General features: G+C 47.0%; 2 protein-coding genes across 15 annotated transcripts in view; both read right to left on the reverse strand.

The window, feature by feature from the left end:
- Positions 1 to 13226, reverse strand: part of BCL2L11 (BCL2 like 11) — a 44893-nt gene extending 31667 nt beyond the window's left edge. The window contains exons 1-3 of one of the 9 annotated variants that reach the window (XM_034659549.1): positions 10872 to 11025; positions 10365 to 10501; positions 10107 to 10196 (exon numbers count right to left, since the gene is read on the reverse strand). In XM_034659549.1, coding sequence (XP_034515440.1) covers positions 10107 to 10196; positions 10365 to 10501; positions 10872 to 11020 — 376 coding nt within the window. In that variant the 5' untranslated portion in view covers positions 11021 to 11025. Of the gene's footprint in view, positions 1 to 10106; positions 10502 to 10871; positions 11258 to 11404; positions 11621 to 13097 lie in introns of those variants that run through there. The other 8 variants (XM_019792665.2, XR_004625014.1, XR_004625015.1 and 5 more) reach the window with 8 other exon arrangements.
- A 2497-nt stretch (positions 13227 to 15723) lies between these two features.
- ACOXL (acyl-CoA oxidase like) overlaps positions 15724 to 24527 on the reverse strand; it is a 354068-nt gene continuing 345264 nt past the window's right edge. For 3 of the 6 annotated variants that reach the window (XM_034659541.1, XM_034659540.1, XM_034659539.1), the window contains one exon: positions 15724 to 16605. In XM_034659541.1, the coding sequence (XP_034515432.1) occupies positions 16405 to 16605 (201 nt within the window). In that variant the 3' untranslated portion in view covers positions 15724 to 16404. Of the gene's footprint in view, positions 16606 to 19501; positions 19535 to 24527 lie in introns of all 6 variants that reach the window. The other 3 variants (XM_034659538.1, XM_034659546.1, XM_034659544.1) reach the window with 3 other exon arrangements.

Consider the following 24527-nt stretch of genomic DNA (forward strand, 5'->3'; position numbering starts at 1 on the left):
GCCAGGAGTTGATTCTCCACCCCTCCCCAGCTCAGTGGGGCTGGGATTCCAGCACTGGGTTGCGTTAGCAGGGGAAGGGGGAGCTGATCCGCCAGCCACTCCCTGGCAGAAGCAGGCAAAGCCAATTCCAGAACAGTGTTGGAGAAATCACGTGGGTAGCTATCTCCCATCCACTGCCCAGTGGAAGCAGAAGATGCTGATTCCACCCCCTTCCAGGGCAGCATTAATGGAGCCCCCCAAACCCACTAAGCAGCAAGAAGGTGGTACGAAGCAAGGCTTGATGCCACTTCTCTCTCTCTCTCTCTCTTTCTCTCTCTCTCTCACACACACACACACACACACACACACACACAGAGGTGTGTGCACCCTCAGCAGGCCTGGCAACACGCTGAGTCCCCACACCCCACCAAGCATCAATGAGCAATGAGACAGAACAAGTCAGGGCAAGTTAGCACACCACTTCCCCCACCCCTGGTTGGGGGAAGGCCTAGTGGGGAGCTGAGCCTGCACACCCACCTGGCAGCAACAAGACTGAACGTGGTGGTAGGAGACAGGGCTAGTGGCCCATAGGATTTCCCCACTCCAGCCTCGTGTGTCTGTGGGACTCTAGTGGGTCACTGAGCCTCCACCCCCCACCTGGCATCAAGAAGAATGATCAGGAACTCACAACAGCATCATGAGGGGAACAGGGTGGTGGGAGGCAGGGCTGGTATTCCACCCCACACCCCCACTCTGATGTAAACACAAGGAGTAAGAGGAGCCGAGCTTTAGCCTCCACCCTGCAGAAGCAAGGCTGTGAGTCAGCCCTCTACCACTTCCCCCTTCCAGGTGTCAGCAGGGGCTGGGGGAGCCAAGCATACACCTCCAAATGAACTCAATGAAGCCATGCAATTTGGTGCCTTATTTTTGCCGGAAAGTATCAGCAAGGCTGAAGAAGGATCTGAACTTCTCCCTCACCTGGAAGAAGGAAGCAAAAATTTTAGAATCGAAAAGTTGTTAGTTACAACAAGGGGGAAAAAAAACCTCACTGGCTGGGCTCAATAATCAGAGTGGGAATGACAGACGACAGAATCTGTGGACATAGGCTAGATCCACAGAATTTACTCAGTTCAAACAGAGAATATAGAATGAAAACTGAACAGAGTCTCAGGGATCTGTGAGACCACAACAAAAAGATATTCTTGTCATTGGAGTCCCAAAAGAGAGAAGGAGGGACTGAGAAAATATTCAAAGACATAAGGGCCGAAAACTTCCCAAACCTGGCACAAAACATAAAGCCACAGATTTAAGAAGCTGAGTGAACCTCAAAAAGGAGAAACCCAAAGAAATCCAAGACACATAATTAAACTTGAGGAAATGAAAAAACAAAGAAAAAAACCTTGGGAGGCACCAGGCAGAAATGACACAATACTTACAGGATGACAGACTTCTTATCTGAAACAATTAAGGCCAGAAGTAAGTGGCGGGTCTTTTAAAGTTCAGGAAAAAACAAAACAAACAAACATCAACTGTGAATTCTATATCCACTGAAAATACCCTTTTGGAAAGAAGGGAAAGCAAAGACATTCTCAAACAGAGGAACTAAGTCTTGTTGCTAGCAGTCCTATCATTTAGAAATGACTAAAGGAAGTCCTCTGAACACAAAGGAAATAATAACTGAAGGCTTAGAACCACAGAAAGGAAAGAATATCGAAATGGGGAAAAGAGAGGAGGAAATATAATAAACTTGCCTATTTCTCATAAGCTTCTTAAATTACATTTGATGGATGAAGCAAAAAATATGACACCCTCAGATACGGCGCTCAATGTACATAGAAGAAATGTTCAAGACAATTATATTTGAAAAGTGGGGCACATACAGGGACCTAAAGGGATGTAAGGTGTCTATATTGCAGCTGAAATAAAAAATGTTGACACCATCAAGGCCAGTTGATCATAACAAGTTACATCTGTATATTGTAACACTCAGACAACCACTAAGGAAATTATTCTAAACAATGTATTTAAAAACACTACAGGGGCACCTGGCTGGCTGTGGAGCATAGGACTCTTGATTTTGGGTTTGGGAGTTTGAGCCCCAAGATGGGTGTGGAGTTTTCTTAGGAAAAAAAAAAAATGCTACAAACAAATCAAGATGGAATCCTAAAAAACATTCAAATAACTCACAGTAAGGTTTAAACAAACAGAAACAGAAACAGAGGAAACAGACAATAAAATGGCAGACTTAAGCCTTAACATAGTAACAATTACCGTAAATGTAAATGATCTAAATATACCATTTAGAAGACAGATTTGATAGAGTGGATAAAACAGTATTATTTGAAGATATGCTATATACAAAAAAACTTACCTCAAACAAAACACTATGTAGGCTGGAAGTAAATGAACGGAAAAAGATAATACCATATAAAGACATACCATTATTATTATTTTTTTACAAAAAGCAGGAGCAGCTATATGGATATCACATAAAGCAGACTTTACAGCAACGATAAAAGGATCAATCCAACAGGAAGACATTAACAATTCAAAAAGTGTCAACACCGAACTGTGCCTCAAAAATACACAAAGCAAAATCTGATAGATTTGAAAGGAGAAAGAGACAAATCCATCATTATAGTTGCAGACTTCAACACCATTTGTCTAAGCAAGTGACAGAACTACCAGAGAGAAACTCAGCAAGGATGTAGGAGAACTGGACACCACAATCAACCAATAAGATCTAATCGACACATATATAATGAACACTCCACCCAACAACAGCAGAATACAGATATTTTTTAAGCACTTATGGATCATTTACCAAAACAGACTTCAACAAATTTCAGAGGAAATAAAAACACATGAAAGTCAATGAAAATGAAAACACAATATACCTAGACATATGGGAGACAATTAAAGCAGTGGTGAAGAGAAATTTATGGTACTAAATGCTTACAGTAGGAGAGAGGAAAGGCCTCAAAACATCACTCCAAGTTCCTACCTCAAGAAACTAGAAAAGACAAAATTAACACAAAGCAAACTAAAGAAGTAATAATAAAACTGAAAACAGGAAAATAGAGAAAAATGAATGAAACAAAAAAAGCTGATTTTAAAAAATAAAACTGATAAACCTCCAGAAAGACTAATAAGGATAAAAAGCTAGGAAAACATAAATCATCAAAATCTAGAAAGAAATGGGCTATCACAACAGATCCTAAAGCCATTTAAAAAGATAATAAGGAAACAATATAAACACTTTATACACTCATTATTCAACAACTTAGAAGCAATGGACCAATTCCTTGTGGTTGAAAATCACAAACCACTAAAATTCAGCCAAGATGAAAGAGACAACCTGAACAGTCCTTCAAACAATTAAAAAAACCCTGATTTTCTAATTTAAACTCCCCTACCTCTCTAACGAAAGACAACTTCAGGTCTACATGGTCTCATTAGAGAATTCTACCAAGCATTTAAAGAATTAATACCAATTTTACACAATCTCTTCTGGAAAAGGAAGGAGGAGGGACCATCTTCCAACTCCCTGCTAAGGCCCTGATCAAAACCAGAACAGCTTAAAAAGAAAACAGATAAATAGCAAATTCAATCCAGCAATGTATGAAAAGAACTACACCCTGACCAAGTAGGATTTATCCCAGGCATGCAAGATAAACACTGAAAATCAATCAATGTAACTCACCACAACAACAGATTAAAATAAGTAAATTCACACATTCACAGATATAAATTAATGCAGAATAAACATTTTATGAAATCCAACACCTATTCCATTCATGAGAAAAACTGTCAGCAAGGATGTCTGTTCTCACCACTCTCATTCAACATAACACTAGAAGTTCTAACCAGTGTAATAGGGCAAGAAAAAGAAAGAAAAGGCACACAGATCAGAAAGAAAGAAATAAAACACTGTATTTGCAGATAACATGTCTTCATAGGACGCCCAAGAAATTTATAAAAAAAAACTTTGTTAACTATTGAATTCAGCAAGGCTCCGGGATACAAAAACACACAAACATGAACTGCATTTCGACAGACTAAAATGAATGTGTGGAAAGTAAATTTAAAAATATAGTACCATTAATAACTGCTCCCAAGTGAATTAATAAGTCTAACAAAACATGTACAAGATCTCTACACTGAAAACTACAAAACACACAGACCTAAATACTTGAAGAGACATACTATTTATGGATTGGAAGACTCAACATAGTAAAGGTGCACATTCTCCCCCAAACTGATCTATAAGTTTAACACAATTCCTACACACAATTTAACTCAACACGAATCACAGATCTAAATGTAAAATATGAAACTATAAAACTATCAGCAAAAAAACCCCCAAAAAACAAAAAAACAAAACTAGGCAAAAATCTTGGGACTTATGGCTTCATAATGAGTTCTTAGATGACACCAAAAACATGATCCATAGAAGGGAAAACTGGTAACTGGAGTCTATTGCTGTCACTTCCAGGTTGTGATACTGTCCTATTATGCAAGATGTTGCCACTGGGGGAAACGACGTAAAGGACATACAGAATCTCTATATTCTTTCTTTCTCTCTCTCTTTTTTAAGATTTTATTTTTAAGCAATCTCCAAATCCAACGTGCGGCTCGAACTCACAACCCCAAGATCGAGAGCTGCAAATTCTTCCAACTGAGCCAGCTAGGCGCCTCAGGATCTCTGTATTGTTTCTTTCAATTGTGTGTGAATCTGTAATTATCTCAAAATAAAAAGATATAAAATTTAAAACTGTTTACACAGCTACCAATTACTAAATTTTGTTTGGAACCAGGAAAAAAAATCTTTCACTTTTCTCACTTTCTATCCCCATCAGGACCCAAAAAGTAGATCTGTTTCTGTTGGTATCCAAACTAGTAAGCCTGGGACTAGAAGCCAGAACTGGGTCTTTAGCAAGAAGACTACCATCAGGTTCCCAGGCAGTCTTGAGATGCCTGCAGAACAAAACCACCCCACCTTCCACTTTTTCAGAGCCCACATGTACCAGAGTTTTAAAAAAGTAAACCAAAACTGAGGTTTTTATTTGCCCAAAGAACATGGGTATCAACAAAGCTCATTTAAGATGCTTTCAAGATTAGATTAGTTCCTTTCACCGTAAAGTCAACAAAAGCAACCAAAGGAGTAAGTTCCATGGAAATGGTGTGCTTTGAGTGGGAAGAATAAGTCTGGCTTGCTGAAGTGCCACTGTACGTTCTAGATCTCCCATCTGCAAAGCGGCCCATCCACATAAAAACAGAATGCCAGCCACAGATCTCATCAGAAGGAACACTTCAAAAAAAGTAAAAAGAAACAGGTAAAATGAATATAAAAAATATATTTTATTCAATAGTCAACAAGCCTAGGAAAAGATGCTCAACGTCACTCATCATCAGGGAAACAAAACCAAAAAAGAAAATGTTCCTGAGGATGTGGAGAAATTGGAACCCTCGTACACTGTTGGTGAGAATATAAAATGGTGCAACCGCTAGGGAAAACAGTATGGAGGTTCTTCAGAAAATTAAAACTAGAACTACCCTATGATCCAGTGATTCCCCTACTGCATATATATTCAAAAGAATTGAAAGTGTGATTTTGAAAAAAACGTGTGCACATATCTGAAAGAACTGAAAGTATCACCTATGAGATGTCTGCACACCAATCTGAGATGTTTGCGCACTCATAATATAGGCAAGAGATGGAAGAACCCAAGTGTCCATTGATGGATAGATGAATTTAAAAAGTGTGTTACATAAATACAATGGAGTTCTAAAATAAATACAATACAGCTCTAAAAAGGAAGGAAAGGCTAATGATGATGACTAAGGATGAACCCTGAGGACATTATGCTAAGTGAAATGAACCAGTCATAAAAAGATAAATACTGTATAATTCCACATACATGAGATAACTAGAACCGTCAAAATCATAGACACAGATAAAACGAAGGTTGCCAGGAGCTGGGAGGAGGGGAAATGGGGAGCTGACGTTCAATGGGTATAGTGCTTCCATTCTACAAGATGGAAAGTTCTGGGAGTGGGGTGCACAACTCTGTGAATATACTTAACACTACTGAAGAGTTCACTTAGAAATGGTTAAGATGGGGGCGCCTGGGTGGCACAGCGGTTAAGCGTCCGCCTTCAGCTCAGGGCATGATACCGGCATTGTGGGATCGAGCCCCACATCAGGCTCCTCTGCTGGGAGCCTGCTTCTTCCTCTCCCACTCCCCCTGCTGGTGTTCCCTCTCTCTCACTGGCTGTCTCTATCTCTGTCAAATAAATAAATAAAATCTTAAAAAAAAAAAAAGGGGGCGCGTGGGTGACACAGCGGTTAAGCATCTGCCTTCGGCTCAGGGCGTGATCCCAGTGTTATGGGATCGAGCCCCACGTCAGGCTCCTCCACTATGAGCCTGCTTCTCTCTCCCACTCCCCCTGCTTGTGTCCCCTCTCTCACTGGCTTTCTCTATCAATGTCAAATAAATAAATAAAATCTTTAAAAAAAAAGAAATGGTTAAGATGGTGAAGTTTTAGGCTTTTTTTTTTACTGCAATAAAAAAATGTTTTTTATTTAACCCAGTATATTCAAAATATCTCCACATATCATTAATATGAAAATGACGGAGATATTTTACATTCTTTTTTACGTACTAAGCCTTCAAACTCGTGTGAACGGCCACTGCCAAGCACACCTCCGTTTGGAGTAGTTGCATCTTCAGTGCTCAGTACTCACCTGTGGCTTCCCTACCAGGCTCGTGCGGAGCTAGACCTCACCTGTCACCCCGACATGACAAACCTTACTAGTCAGATCCAAATAACTAAAAATATTTTGGGGGGGTAGGGTGGTGCATAGGGTCTTTTTCTTGCTACCAGACTTTTTTTTGAAATCTTCTTTGTCCTTCGTTGGCTCTACGAAAGACTGACGGGCAAGACCGAAACTCTGAACATCTCCTGAGTGTCTCCTCTTTGTCAGGCCCTCATTCGGATATTTCCAGGACATCGTGCCTCTCCTCAGAGGGCTCACCATCTAAAAGGTGGGTCAGACAATTGCCAGCTCCGAGAGGAGTACGCCAAGATGTGGAGGAGCACCAAGAACAACAACTCCTACCTATGAACTCTGACGTTCCAGGGAACAAAAACAAAGTTTAAGTCATCTGACACGTGCAAGTTGTTAATTAACTAGCTTTCACCCTATTTGCAACATGCACTAGCACATTCTGACCTTTCTCAACTCTTAGTTCCAACTGCAGTAAGCGTACCTTCAAAGTATGAATCTGTGCAGAATTCAGTACAATTTGTATTGAAAACACATACGGCATAAGCACACTCACCAGAACAGGCACTCAGAAACCTACACGTCCGTCAACGACTCTGACTAAAATAATCAGTTATTCACTAAGAGGGCATTTGTCAGGTTAATCCACCCAGGGGATAAGGAGACTAAAATTAGGTTGGTAAAAGTGAAAAGAACAACAACAAAAAAACGCACTGTTTCTCATGGAAAAGTATAGTATTGTTTGAACATATCCAGAAAAATAGGGGATATGGTGGAAAATATGAAGGCATTTCTAGTATAAACATCTACTTGATGGACAACCCAGACAAGAATTTACTTTCTCATTAGAACAAAGATGCAAGAACAGAACTACAAGAATCACTGCTATCTATCCCAACTCGCTGAGCAGAAACTATTCTGTGGGTGAGGGAGCAGAGCCCCGGGCGAAAACCTCTTTATAACCTCACATTTGTGTTGCCCTGGCTAAAACCAATCATAAAGGCTTCTTTGTGAAAAATGGATTTTGCAATAAATTATCAAAAGCTTCATTGAAGATCTTCATGGATATGGTTGAGTAAGGAACACTAAACATGACTAGAAAGAGAAGAGAGCCAATATCCATCGACTCAGCATATTTCAGTGGTCTTTAGGCATGCAACTATGAGAAGAATAACCAGGAACAAAAGTTAAAACTACAACGGCTGTCAATTTTATTCTACAGTTTAATAAAACTCATATCTGACTAACTCTTCTCCAGTCCCCCATTCAATCCCCACCCTAACCAACAAATCTCCCCAGAACTGAATACTGAAAACTTACCTTGGTGCACTAACTTCAGGCAAACTCCTTACACCTTATCATTTAATCCTGTGCATTAAAGTCTCAGTTATCACGCCAACCTACTGGAATGTAGTCACTACTATAAAGTTACACCTCGGGATCCATGACTTGACTTCACAGGTATAAACATAACTTTGCTTAATAACTTAGATTACGATCTCTAAAGCTTTACATCTGTCATCTTGAGTAACGGTGACTACCTTATAATAAGCTTGCTAAATAGTATGTCACCATACATACAAAAAAAAAAAAAATACGATGTCACCCACTATTCCTGATTAAAAAGAAAAGAGAAACTATGTCTGCGCATTAAGCCACCACCTGCAGAGGCAGATTCGTAGGTCTGCAGGGAAAAACTGTAAGGCTTCCAAAGGATCCTTAAAATACACAGGTTTTTAAATATATACACCTTAAAGCCCTGTTCCCTCACTGAGTAAGAAAGAATGCTATAGGTCTGTATACTCGGGAGTACTTTCAGTGGGCAGAAAAACATTTGCAAGCACCAACTTCTAAGGTTTAAATGAACTCAGGAGGGTAGTAATAACTAAAGAAATAGTGGCAATAAAACTTCGAGCTCCTTTCCCTAAGGAGGGATCCTAATAAAGCCTATCTCAGTTTTTTAGCAGAAGACACCTTGTCAACATGCATAGCTACTGGTGTTTCTACCATCCCTGCCTGCTATTTCCCAGGTATGCCCAACCTGACAAGTGACCAACCCTCTGAGGTTCTAACTCTGTAACATGGGGACAGACCCGCACCTCTATGAAGTTAAGAGACAGAGCCCCACAGTATCTGCAAATACAAGATTTGTCACTGTGTTCCAGCAGGCAAGTGTCTAGCCTGAGGACTCTGTTTTAGTTAGCCTTTGGCAAAAGTGTGAGCTACACTGTAAGGGAATCTATGCTGGATCCTTAAGGAAAAATGCTGCCACCCTATTTATATCTCATTAATGCAGGAAGGAAGAGCTTATCTGTCTAAATGCTAAGTACGACTCTGGTGAATCCCGACCAAGATATTTCCCATTAGTGGGGAAGAGTGATTTGAATTAACACGGACTTACTCCCTTACCAAGGTCACCAGAACTGAACACGCTCAAAGTCACATGCTGGGGGCTCAAGGGTCAAATCTAACCAGCAGATGTTTTTATATGGCTTGCACAGTGCTTTCAAAGTTCTAAATTAATTGTCAGTGTTGAAACATCTTTGATGCCGGAAGCTTTGGCACCAAAATCTGTACTCCTGGGTTATCTTGCACCGTACTATAGGAAAACTTACCACTCTGAGACCACAAAGCCACAGCTCGGGGGCAGTCCTAAAGTAGAAAGTGCAAATGTTCCCCAATCTGCCACAGTCCCCACCCAGGTCAGCTGCCTCACTGATTATACTGTCAGGTTTTCCTGGTTCAGACCCTAAAACTGTCTTTAATCCATGAAATAAAGCCCCACAATCTAATCTTTTTAGTACCATATCCAAAACCTCTGAGCAAACAAAAAATCAGCCCCAAAAAGAATTTGGGTAGAAAACAACCCATTTTTCTGGTTCTCTATTGGTACTGCCCTGATGAACCAGATCACTTTCTAAAAATGTCATTTTTGAAAATGATTAACTTGTCTCATCTTTCTTCAGACATCTGGTTATGTTTTTAAGCTATTTGCTGTATTTCACTGAGTCCCCTTCAAACACAGTGTCATTGATAAGTAAGTCTTAGTAGTAAGAACAACATATACGCTTAAACGATGGCAGGCAGCAGATATTCCAGCTTCACTACTCGACAGGCCTATACGAGGTACATTTTATTGCTGCCACAAAACTTGGTAATGTAAAAAAAATAATGCTGGTTTGATGTCTTATTTGATACATCCTCCATTCCCATCAAAACATGGACTAAATCAGTAAAAGGATTCTAAAAGGGAGTTTAGTTTAAATGCTACACACAGCCTTTAAACAGATATTCAAACCACCACACATTAACTACCTCTTACCCAGGCATTGCTTACCCATTGCACTGAGATAATGGTTGAAGGCCTGGCAAGGAGGACTTGGGGTTTGTGTTGATTTGTCACAACTCATGGGTGCCGGGCTCCTGTCTGTGTCAAAAGAGAAATACCCACTGGAGGATCGAGACAGCAGGGAGGATCTTCTCACAAAGATGAAAAGCGGGGATCTGGTAGCAAAAGGGCCTGGGCTGGCTGGTGGGGCCAGCGGGCCCTGAGGGCTGCCTTGGGGGCAGCGGTCCCCTTCGCCTTCAGGATTACCTTGCTGCTCTGTCTGTAGAGAGGTAGGGGCCCCAGGCCTGAGCTGAGGAGGCCTCTCAGCAGGCTGCAGTTGTCCACCTTCTCTGTCACACTCAGAACTTACATCTGAAGGTTGCTTTGCCATTTGGTCTTTTTTTCTGCAAGTAAAATAAAAACTAAGATTATCTTAAGCAAAATAATAATTAGAACAAATAATTAATTCAGCCAACTTTCGCTGATTCCTTCTCAATTTTTAGAATACCAAATACTTTAAAAATTAAGTCGTTAGTTCATATATTTCTCTGACGATCTTCCAAAGAAGAATAAAAACACAACTCAGATAAAAGTACCTCTATCTTTGCGTGGGGGGAGCTGAGGGGGTGGGACTAAGCTTCCTGCCACCAAACAAAACACAATTACAACGTCAGTGTGAAACTGGTGCTGTAACACACACACACACACACACACACACACACACACACACACGCAAAGTTTTTAGGAGAAGCATCTTGTTTTAAGTCTATTCACATGTGCTCTTTGCTCAGAGCCGACTTGCAGAAGTCGGAAACTCCCAGCGGGCTCTGACTTCCCGGGATCAGATACTGCGCTGGAGCACAGGAGCGGGCGCAGATGCAGCGATTGCAGGCGGCTGGCCGCGTTCCCCACTCCGGCCCCATTGTTCTGCCGAAAGTGCTGAGGGCAGCAAGTCTGGGGAAGGTTTGGCAAGGGCCGTCAGTCGTAGTAAGTGCGTCACAATAGAGTTTGTAACTCGGAGCGCGGCTCGGCCGGGCTCGGGTGCTCCCCGCCCGCGGTCCCTCCCGCTCACAGCCCGCGCGCCCCTCCTCCCGCAGGGGGCAGCGCGCCGCACCGAACCCGACAGAACTTCGGGATGCACCCACACTGTGAGATGAACACCTCCAAATGGGGGGGGTCCCCCAAAGCCGTCCCCGGGCGCCCCCTGCAAAGTCCCCAAGTAACTCCACAGGCTAGGCGATACCGGGGCGCGCGGCTCCTTCACCCCACTGACCCTCCCCTGTGAAGGCAATCAGGCCGAAACTCACGTCCGCCCCTTCCCTTCCGATCGTCGCGTCCGGGCCCGGGCCCGGGCCCCGCGGCGTCCTGCCCGCGTCCTTCGCCGACCCGGAGCCCCCTGACCGTCAGCACGAAGGGAGCGCAGGAGACAATACCCGGGACTCGCGTTCAGAGCCCCCGGGGCAGCGCAGAGCCGGCCACTGGCCGCCCGCCCGCCGCCGCGCTCCGCCGGGCAGCCGAGGGCCTCCGCGNTCCTCCCGCTCCTCCTCGCGCACTGCGCCCGCCGCCGCCGGCACCGCCGACCTCCCCGCGCCGCTGGCGCCGGGTGCCCGCGCTCCCAATTGGCCCGTGCGCGGTCGCTCCGCGCCACAGCCAATAGCCGCCGCCGGCGGAGGCGGCGCCTACGGGTCAGGCCGCCAAAGGCGAGGCGATTGTTGACAAACTCGCCTCCGAAGGCGGCCCCGGCTGCGACCGCGGCGGGAGTCTCGCGGACCCGAGCTGCCCCGGCTCCCCCTGCCCGCCCCGCCTCTGTCCCGGCCCGGACGCCGCGCGAGCCTTGGCGGCTCCCGCCGCCCCAAGTGGCCGGTCACCTGGAGACAAAGCAGGAGTCTCGCTCTCTCTGCCGTCCTCAGACTCCAATCCTTGCTGCTGGCCGCCGACCCCCGCCCAGGCCGACTGTGCAGAAGACCCCAAAGGCCGTCCCTTCCCTTAGCTGCAGCACCCACCTTCCTCCACCTTCCGCCACAGATTCTTCCCTTTTTCTCCCCGTGCGCCGCGGACACGGTCCAAATCTAAGCGGCCACCACTGGCCACGGGCACGCATATCTGCGCTCACCCGTGACGCCGCAGACAACGAACACATCCCCGCTCCCGTCCCCCGCGGCCGACGGGTCTTCCACTACTAGCACGAACACCGAGTAACAGGCCCCCGAGGGCACCGCACCGCCCGCCAGCACTGCGAGGGAGTCGGGGTGTCCGAGTGTCTACGACAGCCCGGCCCCACGGATGGAGCAGGTTCTGCTGCCCGAGGCTCGTCCACCGCGTGGCCCAGGCAGTCGGAGGAGGCCCTCGGTTTCTCGCTGTCTATGGATCGTGCGGTTGGTATCGTCTGCAGCGCACCCGCAGACCGGGCAGGGCCACCGACACCTCCGAGACAGCGAACTCAGCAGCTGCCCTGAAACCTCGGCCTGAATGGGTACAAGGAAAAGCCGAGTCTCGTCAGTTAAATAACCACCGCAGTTCCGCAAATCCTCCGCAACGGGCCCGAGCACCCGAGAAAAGCCAAGCCGCCAGAATAGCTCGTACCGCGCGGCCGCTACTTGGGGGTCTCCAGGACAGGGCGGCGAGACCTGCCGGCCGGCCGCGCACCCCAGTATCGCGGAGCGGGGTCGCAGCTCCCGGGACAGCGCATAGAGCACGCGTTCAATTTCCCAGCTGACCCTGAGAAGCTTCTCCACTCCCTCGCGCGGAATCCCGGCCCAAGCCGCACTTGGCCAAGTGCGGGTAGCGTTTGCACGGACGACCCCTCACCAAACTGGACTTGCGCGGGGAGGGAACCCAACCCGCCTGATCGTTGCCTCCCGCCCAGCGACAAGTGGGACGGGTACGTGCATCTCTTGCCTGCACGTGCTCGGGAAGGGAGCAGGAGGTGGAGCCGAAGTGGCTCCGGCGCTTGTCTTCCGTCCGCACTTAGCCCGCTCCCGGGGATTCGGAGGTATTTACCTTGCGTTTCTCAGTCCGAGAGTCAGAGTCAGACATTGGGGGGACGAGGGCCAGGGAAAGGGCGCCGAGGGGGTGGCGGCGGGAGCGGGGCGAAGCGAGCAGCCCGCGGCGATGCTGGCCGCAGTTGGGCTGGCGCGCGCAGGGTGACTGTGAGAATCCGGTGGCAGCGGTGGCAGCGGCGACGCAGGACGGAGCGCTTTCACAAGACCAAGACTTGGAGGCTGCGCCGAGCGAAGTGAAACCTGCACAGCCCCGCAGCTCAGCTCAGACTGGCGGCCGAGGGCTCTCACCCAATCACCGCGAGCTCCGCCCCCTCTAAGTCCCGCCCCGGCGCGCGGGCAAGCACGCCCCGCCCCGCCCCGCCGCGCCGCAGCCGCAGCCGCAGCCGCTGGCGCTTTCAGGCTCCAACAGGTAAAGGCGAGGGTGGCCCGGCCGGGTTCCCCCGCGCTTGCTGCCGGCCCTGCCCCAGCCGAGCGTGTTTACTGGAGTGACTACTGCTGCTGGTGGCTTGTGCGCACCCATCCGCCCCCCCCCCAAAGTGTACCCTTGCCTCTCCCACAGCCAGCAGGGTCCACTGCGTGCGCGTGGAACAGAGGGGGCGCTCCGGGCACACTGAACCAGGCAGGGCCGCCGCCGCCTGCGGAAAGCCTCCGGAGGCGCCCCTGAGCCCTTGATTGGCTTCGGGAATTTCTCAGCCGCTCTGGGGCAGGCGCGGGGACTGGGTTGATCCTCAAGAACGCACGGGTGCAAGGTTGGGCAGCGAGCCTCGGAGCTCTCTTCTCACCCACATACTGGGTGAGACCCCGATGTGCAGGGCTGCTCATCTTCCTCGCCTCACGCGGTAGTCTTAGGCGCCTGGCAGGGCCATCTAGCTTTTCTCCCGCGCCGGTTAGAGGCAGAGCCCTTAGTGGGGAGAGTGGAGAAAAAGGCAAGCAGTGGATCCCCGGAGGTGTATGTTCCGCAGCCCCTGTGCGAGGCAGGAAGGGACTGCGCGCAGAGCAGGTAAAATAGGGAAATGAAAAAAGAACTCGAAAAAAAATCCTTTTAAGAAAGAAAAAAAAAAAGACCCAGAGGAATCTCGGCCTTCAGGTGGGAGAGAGGATGGTACCTCCGCTGGGTCGGGATCCTAGAGATTGGTTAGGCTTTCAGAGAACAGCGCGGGAGGCGCGCTGAGGCCAATGAAGGCGGCGCTCATTGCGAGCGGTGTGGGTAGCGAAGTACCCCCAACCCCTTCTCCCTGCGCGCCCCACCCCCTTTCTCCTTGGTGCCCGCGGCCCCACTCCCACTTCTGCCCGGGGGACGGGTACTCCTCTGGGTCCGCACTCTCATCTGTTCTCCTAATGTGGGTCCTGAGTCCCCACCTTTACCCTTCCTGCGCTCCCCCGGCTAGGAGACAGCCGCGGCCCGGGAATCTGGGCAAGGTCGGTCGGGAGATGGAACATTCTGCTACGGGGGAGAGCTGGTTAGATAGAATAAAGAAACCCAATTTAAGGATCCCTTAATGCCCCCCCCAACGAAGAAGGAAGGGTCCTCAGTTGCAGAGGAGCAAATCAGCGAGGCGTTGTCTCGCTGCTGGCCACCTCGGTCAGTGTTTTACGCTTCGTAATCGGGTATGGAACGTCGGGAAGACAGCACAGCCCCTGGTTGAACAATTCTCAGCGCATCCTCTTGCGAGTCGGGAGCTAAGTGTATGAGGCCAGGGGTTCCTGGGGGTACTCAAGGACGCACGCCGGGTTCTTCCCCGGGATTTCGTTGCAGGAGGGAGAGGACAAGGGCGTGAACGCGGCGGAGTGGACGCAGAGGCCGGATTTCTACCCTCACGGTGGCTTGGAGCGGCTGCCCTCGACCTCAGGTGGCGGCCACGGGCGAACTCTAAGCCTTAGCCGCCCGGCGTAGCACCCGGGGCGGGGTGGAACAACAGAACTGCGCCGGCTGGGAGCCCCAAACCCGCCCGAGTGCTCCGAGCTCTCCGTGGGGTTGGGCGATGCAGACAGGGACAGGAAAAGAACCACGCAGAAGCAAGCCCTAGTAGTTGTCATCTGGTCCTGTACAGCTCCACCGCCCCCGCGTCGTCTGCTTTAGCGACCCTGTGAACACTTTAAAAAACAAAGGCGTCAGGGAAAGCAACCGTTTAAGCACTCTTATTTTGGGGCACAAGGAGGAGGTCGGTTCGGAGTCTTGCAACCTAGACTGTGCTGGGGGAGCTTGGCAGAGCTCTCCGCGCCAGATGACCTCTAGCCCTTCCCGCCCTCTCCAGCAGGGTCCGAGGTCCTCTGGAAACCGGGCCACAGCCCAGAAAAGGGGCAGTGTGGGAAGGGCAGGTGGGCGTTAGGTCTCTGCTCCGGTCCTGGATGTCGCCCTCGCGGACACGAGCAGAACTATGCTTGCTTCTGCCTCTGCCACGAGATGTGGAGAGGGAGTAAGGAAGGACGGCTGGGGCTGAGAGAAAGGAGCAAAAATGAAGTGGGGCAATCGGGATCTGATCTGAGAAATAGGATGGGAAATCTACGGCCCTTGCCCGGACCACAGGCGTTGCCGGTGTGGTCCTCTCCGAGTTCCAAAATGAACTTAATGCAGTGTACTGCCCTAGCCCGCCTCCCCATCCTCGGCAAGTAGCCCGAGCGCCTTCCCATCAATTAATGTCTTTATTAAACTTTATCTATGCTCCTCTAAAGAACAGATTACAATTTCATTTGGTAAAAATATTTTCCGCGCCTTGTCTTACGGTCCGGAAGCCGCCTGCCTGGGAGGGCAAGCCGGGGTTTGCGCTCTGCCGAGAGCGAAACTCCAGGCGCACACTCCCCTTTCCCAGTCTGTGCGTTCCTCTAAGACCCCTAGGGGGTCTGATTCACTGGAAAAGCATCTCTTGCTGAACTGAAACTTCGCCCGCGAGTGTTTGATTTTTATGATTTGATTTTTTGTTTTCCACGCAGCACCAATGTGTTTTCCAAAATCACTGTAAATCTGAGTCACCGCTGACAGCAGGAGACCTTTGGTGGCACCCGGGTGTGGGGCACGTTCGCAGGGGAGTGCAGTTTTCGGGAGATCCGGCGGAAGCAGGGATAGGTGGCTGACGGCCGGCGGGGTTACATAATAAAGCCCCGTGTTCCCGGCTGCCGCCTGGCTCTCTTTCCCAACGGCCCATAGCGCACCTCGCCAGCCTCAGTGGGAACTCTGCTTTGCTACCCAAATCCCCGAGGGCCGGGGCCCAGCGCATGCCATGCCGGCCTTGGCCCCAGTTCCAGGCGTCAGAAAAGCTTGTGTCGTGGCAGCAGCGAGCGAGCCACCACCCTTCGCACCACGCCCGCTATAACTTGGCTTCCAGCTTAGGCGGCTGAAAGCGCGCCCCTTCTTGGGGCTTGGGTTGCAGCGGTGCGGGGTAGAAGGCCCAGGCGGCCTGCGCATTGGTGATTCCTGCGATCGGTGCGTGGAGAGAGGTGTGTGGAATGTTAAAAGCAGAGATCACCCTCAGGGCATCATCCTTCACCGAGTCGCACAAATCCAGCAACTGCAAAACACAACGCAAAGTGACAGGTCAGATGTTGGCTCACTTACAGCGTGGGGTGCCATTGGCTTTGCGCCAACTCCCAAGCACCCCACAGGTAGCCACTGGGGAAACTAGTTTCCCTTGGATTTCCAGGGACTCAGGAGGCTGTAGAGGCCGTTGGTCATGAATAACCTTCACATAACTTATCATCTTAGAAATTCCTAAACTTGTGACACCTGTCTGGCAGAAGCCTGTTTCTTCCAAACAGGGTTGGGGGCCGGCTCCAAATTAGTTGGGAATCTCAGGACCAAGGTTTGAAAACGTACCAACATTCCCCTTGCCGGCCCTGCCCTCCCCTCTCCTCTGGTCCCCATCGGTTTCCTCCTCTCCACCTCTGGAGTGCCTGGGGTGCCACCCTCTGGCGTGCAGAGGCAACTGAACAGGAAGAGCATCAGACAGGTGAACCAGTGTTGACATGCCCCAGTTCTCTCCAGACCAGCGCCTTCCCACCTCTGGTTGGCAGCAGGCCACAGTTCCTGAAACGCACGCACAGTGGACCTGGGGATCCTGGGACCAAGCATTGGCACCTCTGTGCACCTTCCACCTGGCTGCTGCCGGAAATCAACCTGCAGTTAGAGAGAACACCAAGGAACCTGGCAGATACCCTCCTGTATTCTGATAACCATTGGAAGGCAGAGATAAGACATCTCAGCAGAAGGGCGGGGAAAAAGTAAGCTAGTGATTTTGGAGGAGCTGCATGGGGTGTATTTCAATTTCGTTTTCCATGGTTTAGGTGCCAGTGCATTTTTTTATTCCCAGGGAAAAAAAAAGCTACCAAAAATAATGGATTGTTTTTCTAAAACTCAACAAGGACAAGACAGAGGGACTGCTTTCCTTTCCCATAACTGGCTGCACACTTTATTTTTCAAGTTTTCAGCCAGCCATAAATTTCTTTCACTCACCGAATCACCTTAGCCCCCAGGTTTTCATGGTTTATTTTTGTGGTTTTAAAAACATCACTTACAACAGCCCCACCTTTGCTGCCCTCACAGTGGTCGTAATTATTGAACTACACCAAAACTGTAAAGAGCAAAGTTCCTTTAAAGTAGCCAAAAATGCCATTTCAGGTATTCAGAGACAATGGGGGGGGGCTCCTCAAAACAAGGGCTGGGGTAGGTTAGGAGAAGAGCATGAATTTTAATAGTCTAACAATACATCTTCCTCTAAATGTGCTCTATGACATCAGTGATTTCTAATGAAAACCTTCATTCTTTACATACTGTGGTTAAGCATCATAAAATCAGTAGTGAAAAGACTTTGATCATATTTGCAAGATGCACTATGATGAACTTTCACTGACCAAGATTTCAAAGTTTGTAATTAATACTCTTGACAAAACCCTGACTAATCTGTCAACTCTCAAGGCCTTTAACCACACACTTCAAAACCATGAGATGGTGTACAAGCCCTTAAACCTTCTCCATATTGTAATTTCATTATTCAAGATAACTTTCCCTTTAGGCTTGCATCATGAAACTCAACCAGTTTTGTCACATATTCAACAACGGCGGAGATTCAGTTATTTGAATGAGTGTTACATGGAAGAGAGTATGGGTTTGGTCTGTCCAAACACAGAATAAGCACCCAGGGATAGCAATTGCAGGAGGCAGATTTCTGTTCAGTATTTTTACAACTTCAAAAATAAGAACAAAGTAGATTTTTAAGAAGGATCCAGTGACAGAAGAAGAGGAGGGTCTCCTTACTTGTAAGTGTTCAGGGAGTGACCCCTTCAAATGACGCTCTAAAGAGGAATGATTCATGGAAGGGGAAGGCCGTGTGTTGACTGCTAAGACTCTTTGTAAGCCTAAACTTCTGATGCTGTCTCAAATCCTCCTTGCTTACTCCATTTGTCACAGGCTTCAACAGGCCGATTAGTGTCCAGATCCAAGGATCAGGCATCACTCCTTATACATAACAAGTTTGACTCTGATTCCAGGTATTCTCTCACCTCTGCCTGTGAGAATGGTCACTATTTTTATTGTCTTTCACTTATAAAGTACGTACTGGAGTCCTATCCTATGGTACAGATTGTGCTGGGCATGGGAGGTTTCGTGATGCACGCTGCGGACACAGGCCTCCTGTATCAGGGAGATGATGTTGAAGAATTTTAAAGACGTTTTACAAATAGGATCCTCTTACTACAAAATAAACTTAGGTAGCTACCATAGCATTTATTATTATATATACAGTATTATTTTTTTATTACCAGGGAGCCCCATAGGATGAAGCAAAGCACAGGCAGACCTCAGAGATATTGTAGGTTCAGTTCCGGACTGCGGCTATGAAGCAAATATTGCAATAAAACGAGTCAAAGGAGTTGTTTGGTTTGGTTTCCCAGTGCATACAGAAGTTATGTGTACACAACAGGGTAGTCTGTTAAACGTGTGTTGGCATTATGTCTCAAAAGCAATGTACATAAACTAATTAAACAATTGTTGCTAAAAAATGCTAACCATCATTTGAGCTTTCAGCTGGTCATACTCACTGATCACAGACCACCATAACAAATATAATAATGATGAAAAAATCTGAAATATTGCGAGAATTACCAAAATGTGACTCAGAGACACAAAGTGAGAAAATGCTGTTGGAAAAAATGGCATTGATGGACTTGCTTTGAGTTGTCACAAACCTTCAATTTGTAAAAAATGCAATATCTATGAAGCACAATAAAACAATGTATGCCTGTACTATTAAGTTTAGTTGTATTACCAGACACACACCCCCATAATATGAGCACAAAAGCGGCACATGTTGTAGCCCGCCCCTCGCCCTCCCACCCTATTCTGCCAGTTTGTGACCCAACTGCTGGACAAAGCATCCCAAGCCCACCCATCTCTTTACAAAGAAAACTCACCAGCTTTTGAGGAAACACCAATGAATAGGTGTCCTATAAAAATAAAAGAGCACAAATGAAGTTATAAATTCTTACAGAAAGATTTTAAAAGATGGACCCAAAGCATGGGCAGTATTGCTCTAAAAATAATAAGGACATAAGATCCACTAGAACTATCCAGGGAGCGGGATTTGAGAATATCTACTTGGAAGAAAGTGGACGCACTCAACACTTGGGGGACAGTGGGTGGACAGGTTAATATGTGGATTTTCGAGGGGAAATGTATAACATCAATTTGGCTTCCCCGCCCCCACACAGTTGCAGTAGGTTCTCTCTTTTTCTTTCCCTTTTTGACCATCTCTGCATTATCCTTATTCCAGTTGGGAGACGAGGCTGGTCTAGAATGGGCAGTACCTAAGCTTTACAGACTTCTCAACAAAACCTGTTTTTCCTTGTGTTGGTGTTAAATGTACAATAGGTGCTCCAGGTGCGAGGTGTCCAGTGAATCTGCAGCCACACCCCAGCTATTCCTAAGACCCTGTGCAGAAGGTTTTTCTGACTCCTCCCTTGTTCCCCACCTCGGTTTCCAGCACCAAGGGACCTCCTGCTGTTCTCTGTGTCAAATCCCTTACCCCAACTTGACATGTCCCTCAATTAGCCCCTTTCTTGCTTGGGCATTGTGGTGAGTCTTTTTCTCCATCTCTTGAATCTGGGCTGCCTAGTGACTGGTCTTGACCTGCCCCAGGTCTCACCAATGTGGAGAAAGTGGTGAGGTGGAGAGGTCGCCAATGTGGAAAAAGTGACCCTGTGTGAGTTCCAGAGCTTAGGTCACAAGATACCTTGCAATGTCCACTCTTGCTTCCTGGGACCCTGAGACCACTTGCTGTGCAGTCTAGCCCGCTGGAGGATGCCCAAGGCCATGTGGAGAAGGACCACGTGGTCAGCAGCCAGGCTTACTTCAGATATGTGAGTGAGGCCATCTAGGACCCCCTAGTCCTTTTGAACTCAAATGACTGCAACCCCAGGAGTGATCCTACCAAGCACTAGCCAAAGAATGACCCGGATTGCCTACCCACAGAATTGTAAGAAATAAACAATTGCGTTTTTATGCCACTAAGTTTTAGGCTGATATGTTATACAGCAATAGGTAACTAAAACAGGTATTCCTTTTAAAATTCAAATTGCCGTTCCCGAGCAGGGGGAAGGTCATTCCCGCTATACTTAGGGCCATCTTCCGCTATACTTCTACCCTCTTAATTATCTGAGGACAATTCTGCAGTTGCACAATTAAAACAGTTAACAGTGAGGTGTGGCTCACTGATAGGCTTCACTGAAAGAGAATTTCAGTTGTAGAAGAGCAGTTTATAAAGCCGATGACTGTCCAGTCGGTGGGGTATCTGGGAGAGAATTTGAATGGCAGGCTGGAAGTCTCACTGCAATCCACCATCCACCCCACTTTCCTAATCTGGTTTAGAAGGCACATCACCAGGACTTGCCTGATAACCACCTGTCATGCCTTCATCATCTCCACAAGGGGCTTTAGCTTCCAACAAAAATACTAAGTAACATCAAAGTGTCAAGGATGGGGGGAAAAGGCAGAAAATATTTGCAACTGGGGATTCCAAGTCTTGTAAATGTTTAGGTTCTTCTGCCCCATTAGAAGAGAGAAATGGATGGGGCCTGGTCAGACCTCACCAGAGTCAGCTGGAGTGATGGAATGGACTGGCATGTCTCTATCGTTTACTTCATGGGATTATAGTGTTTCCCTGCTCCCAGAGATTTCTTAAACAAGGATGCCCAACAGGGGTTCATCTCCAAGGCATGGAGACTGTCTACTATAAAGTGTGGGTTAGAGGGCCGACCTCAGAATTGGTTGGGAGGATGGAGTGAGGTAATTATGTGAAGGCCACACTGAAAGCTGCAAAAGGCAGCAAAATGGAGTTGTTGACTCTTGATCCCCCAAACACCATCATTAGGGCCTTTAAGGGCTTCCAGGGAACTCATATCCAGTAAGTTTCAACGTCATTTGGAGACTGAGTGTGACAGTATATGGAATCCAGCCATATACACAGATACATGACTTGCCACACCTATCCAAATGGATTTCTCTTTTTTATTCTAGGATGCCTACGGTGTTTCTTCTTTGAAACAGATTTAAAGGGTATCCTTAAAGAAGGTATACATCAACACATATGTCTTTCATCAGCTAGCAGGTGGGCTCCTCTTGTGACGTGATGGCAGTCTGAAAATGACAAGCTAGGGAATAGGTACAAAGATGTTTCTTATTGTGTGATTTGGCCCCTTTTATAGGTCTGAAACCTTTTATAATGATTGTATATGTGTGTGCGCATGTGTGTGTGAACGAAATATCACAATGTGTTGTTGCATTTCAGTGAATACCACCTTCTCTAGAAGGTTACTGAAAGTGTGAAATAAAATGAGTATCGGCGTCCATCCCTCAGGCACATGCTGACATCTTTCATTAAGAGAAAGGCTGATTTATTTTTGTTGTCTGTCTTTATCCTCCATGGGAAAGTCATGCACAATCCTCTACTCTGTTTATATACGAAAACTGTGGTGTGAGAACCCTTTCCAGTCTTGTTCTGTAGCCCCTGCTTCAGACCCTCACCAAGTTCTTTAGATTCCTGCCTCACATGATTACCTTCCTCGAGTATTGTTTTGATCTGATCATTTTTCTTCTGAAAAGCCCAGAATCACTTCCACTTGCTTCTCAGATTAAAGTACAATTATTGATTGTGAACTTGAGTCCTTTAACAGTACTTGATTTATTGTGTTCCCAAAACTAGTTTCCTCACCTACAGCCCAAGCACAGTCTGCCCCTTCTACTTGGGCCAACCAAATTTTTCTTGCTTTCCACTTGATGCTCTTCATTACCTTTAACTGAATCACCACCTTTGCCTTACTCCCTTATACGCGCTATAACTTAATTAGGACTCTTTCAAGCTTTCTGTTCTTGGATACAGACTGACTGCCTGAGCACAGCCTCCGTGAAATAGTTGCTGTGTTAGCTCAAAGAGCATGAACATGTCATTTAACTTTGCTCCAAGTCATGCACCTCCTAACTGGTACAACCAGGGTTTTAATATAGAGCTTTCTACTTCCACAGCCCCGTCTACCCATTCTACCTCCATCTCCTCACCTCCCTCTTCCCCACTGTTTCCGTCCCTGGAAGGTATAGGGTGTTGCAATGAGGAGATGCCTCTGCGCCTGTCCAAACGTGTGGCCCCTGATGTTCTTCCTAAGTCAGAACTGATATTCCATATGTGCCAAGTGTGGGGAACGTGGGTCTGGCCAGCCACACTAGCTCACATTCCACAGGCGGACTAGGGCAGCCGTGGGCAGCCCTGGGGGCCTCTAGGATCTCGCCACTAGAGGGAGTTGCTGAGGACGCTGGCTTCAGAGCCAGCTGCCACGACGCAAAAGGGCCAGCCTGATGACCTGGACGCTCTTCCTGAGAAGGGTAAGCCTAAAGGTCTCCAGAAACTATGCCTGGGCCAGTGAGGCTCAGGTACAAGGGTATTCGAGAAACAACAGACTCTGTTGCTGTGGAGGGAGGGCCGCTTGCTCCGCAGATTCTTCTTCAGGAAGTTGGATGCACTCTGCTGCACAGGTCCCCAGGCCCTCCCTTCTCCTCCGGACTGTAGCTTACGTCACCAAACACGACTCAAATCCCGTCACAAGAGCAACATGTCGACTGTCAAATAATGGTCAATGAAAATCACCACAATCGATGAATTCAGTCTTCAGCTACTACAGACTTCCAAATTCACGGAATTCACAGAGGTCGTGAACTCACTTCTCTCCTATCCATTCACTTTCCCTAAAGGATCGCCAGCCTCTGTAGACAAAGGGCCACAGTGGTAGGTCTGTATCAGCTAATGTGCCACCTGAGCCCCAAATGCCTGGCTAGTGGTAAATGTGAAGAAAAACATACCTGAAACACTCACATGGGGGCATAATAGCACCCTATGTGCTATGATTCGTGCTGTCTTAATTTACACATCAACCACTAGAAAGGGAAGCTCTGCTCTTGTACTGACCACTCACATCTCAAGGCAGCCAGACCGTAGTTCACTGGGCCTCCTGGCCCCAGGAACATGTACCTTCTCATGGTTTTCTCCACAGCCAACTTCCATTAGCAAGAAATGAAATTCTGTGGTTCTATTAAATAATCAGGACTCCAGCTTCATATTTTCTCTGAATCAATATAAATTATATTTTGATTAGTTCTTCAGCTAATAAAAATATTTATCATAAGGTGAAATGTTAGAATAGAGTAATTGCTTTCCTTACCAAACAAAAACAAAACACCTCATTTTGCCTAACCAAAGAGTTCATTTTGAGGCGAGACAAATGAACCTCCAAAATGTTCTTCCTATTGCAATGTTTTTCAACCAAAGAGTGCACAATCTTGTTATTTCCTAAATATTACTGACAAAGCCCATTTCAGTAAAGGCGTAGGACTTTGAACCCTGAACTTCCAAGCCGTGATACCTTTCTTATCTTTAAAATGTAAGGATTAAGTGAGTTTGGCACAAAACAAGTATTTACAAACATTATTATTATCATGTGTTCTTTAGTTAGTAAGAGAAACAATTTCTTTACAACTCTGGCATTTTCCATTATGAAGTCTGCTTAATCATCATCACCTAAAACAAGAATGCTGAGACAGAGACATCAACTTTAACCACTTAATAAGAACTTCTGACATTTATTCGTAGTGGTACTGATTCATAAGAGGAAAAGTTTTAAAAGAAGAAAAGTGCGTATAGCTTTCCCTTTAGAATACAGGAAACCATATAAAAGTATTGGCAATGGAATTAAAGTAACCACAATGCCGCTCTTGGTAGCATTTTCTACAAAGACATTTACATGAAACTAGAAAGAATATTAAATTAGGTGGTTATAATAAAGCTTCACTATTAGCTTCTCATCTTTTCATACAAAAGAATACGGTATTCTAATCAACTGATAGCTCAATGTTGTAAGTACAGACCCAAAGAAATGTGAGCATACCCAAGAAGGA

Source organism: Ailuropoda melanoleuca, chromosome 4 (genome assembly GCF_002007445.2).
Source record: "Ailuropoda melanoleuca isolate Jingjing chromosome 4, ASM200744v2, whole genome shotgun sequence".
NCBI lineage: Eukaryota > Metazoa > Chordata > Mammalia > Carnivora > Ursidae > Ailuropoda > Ailuropoda melanoleuca.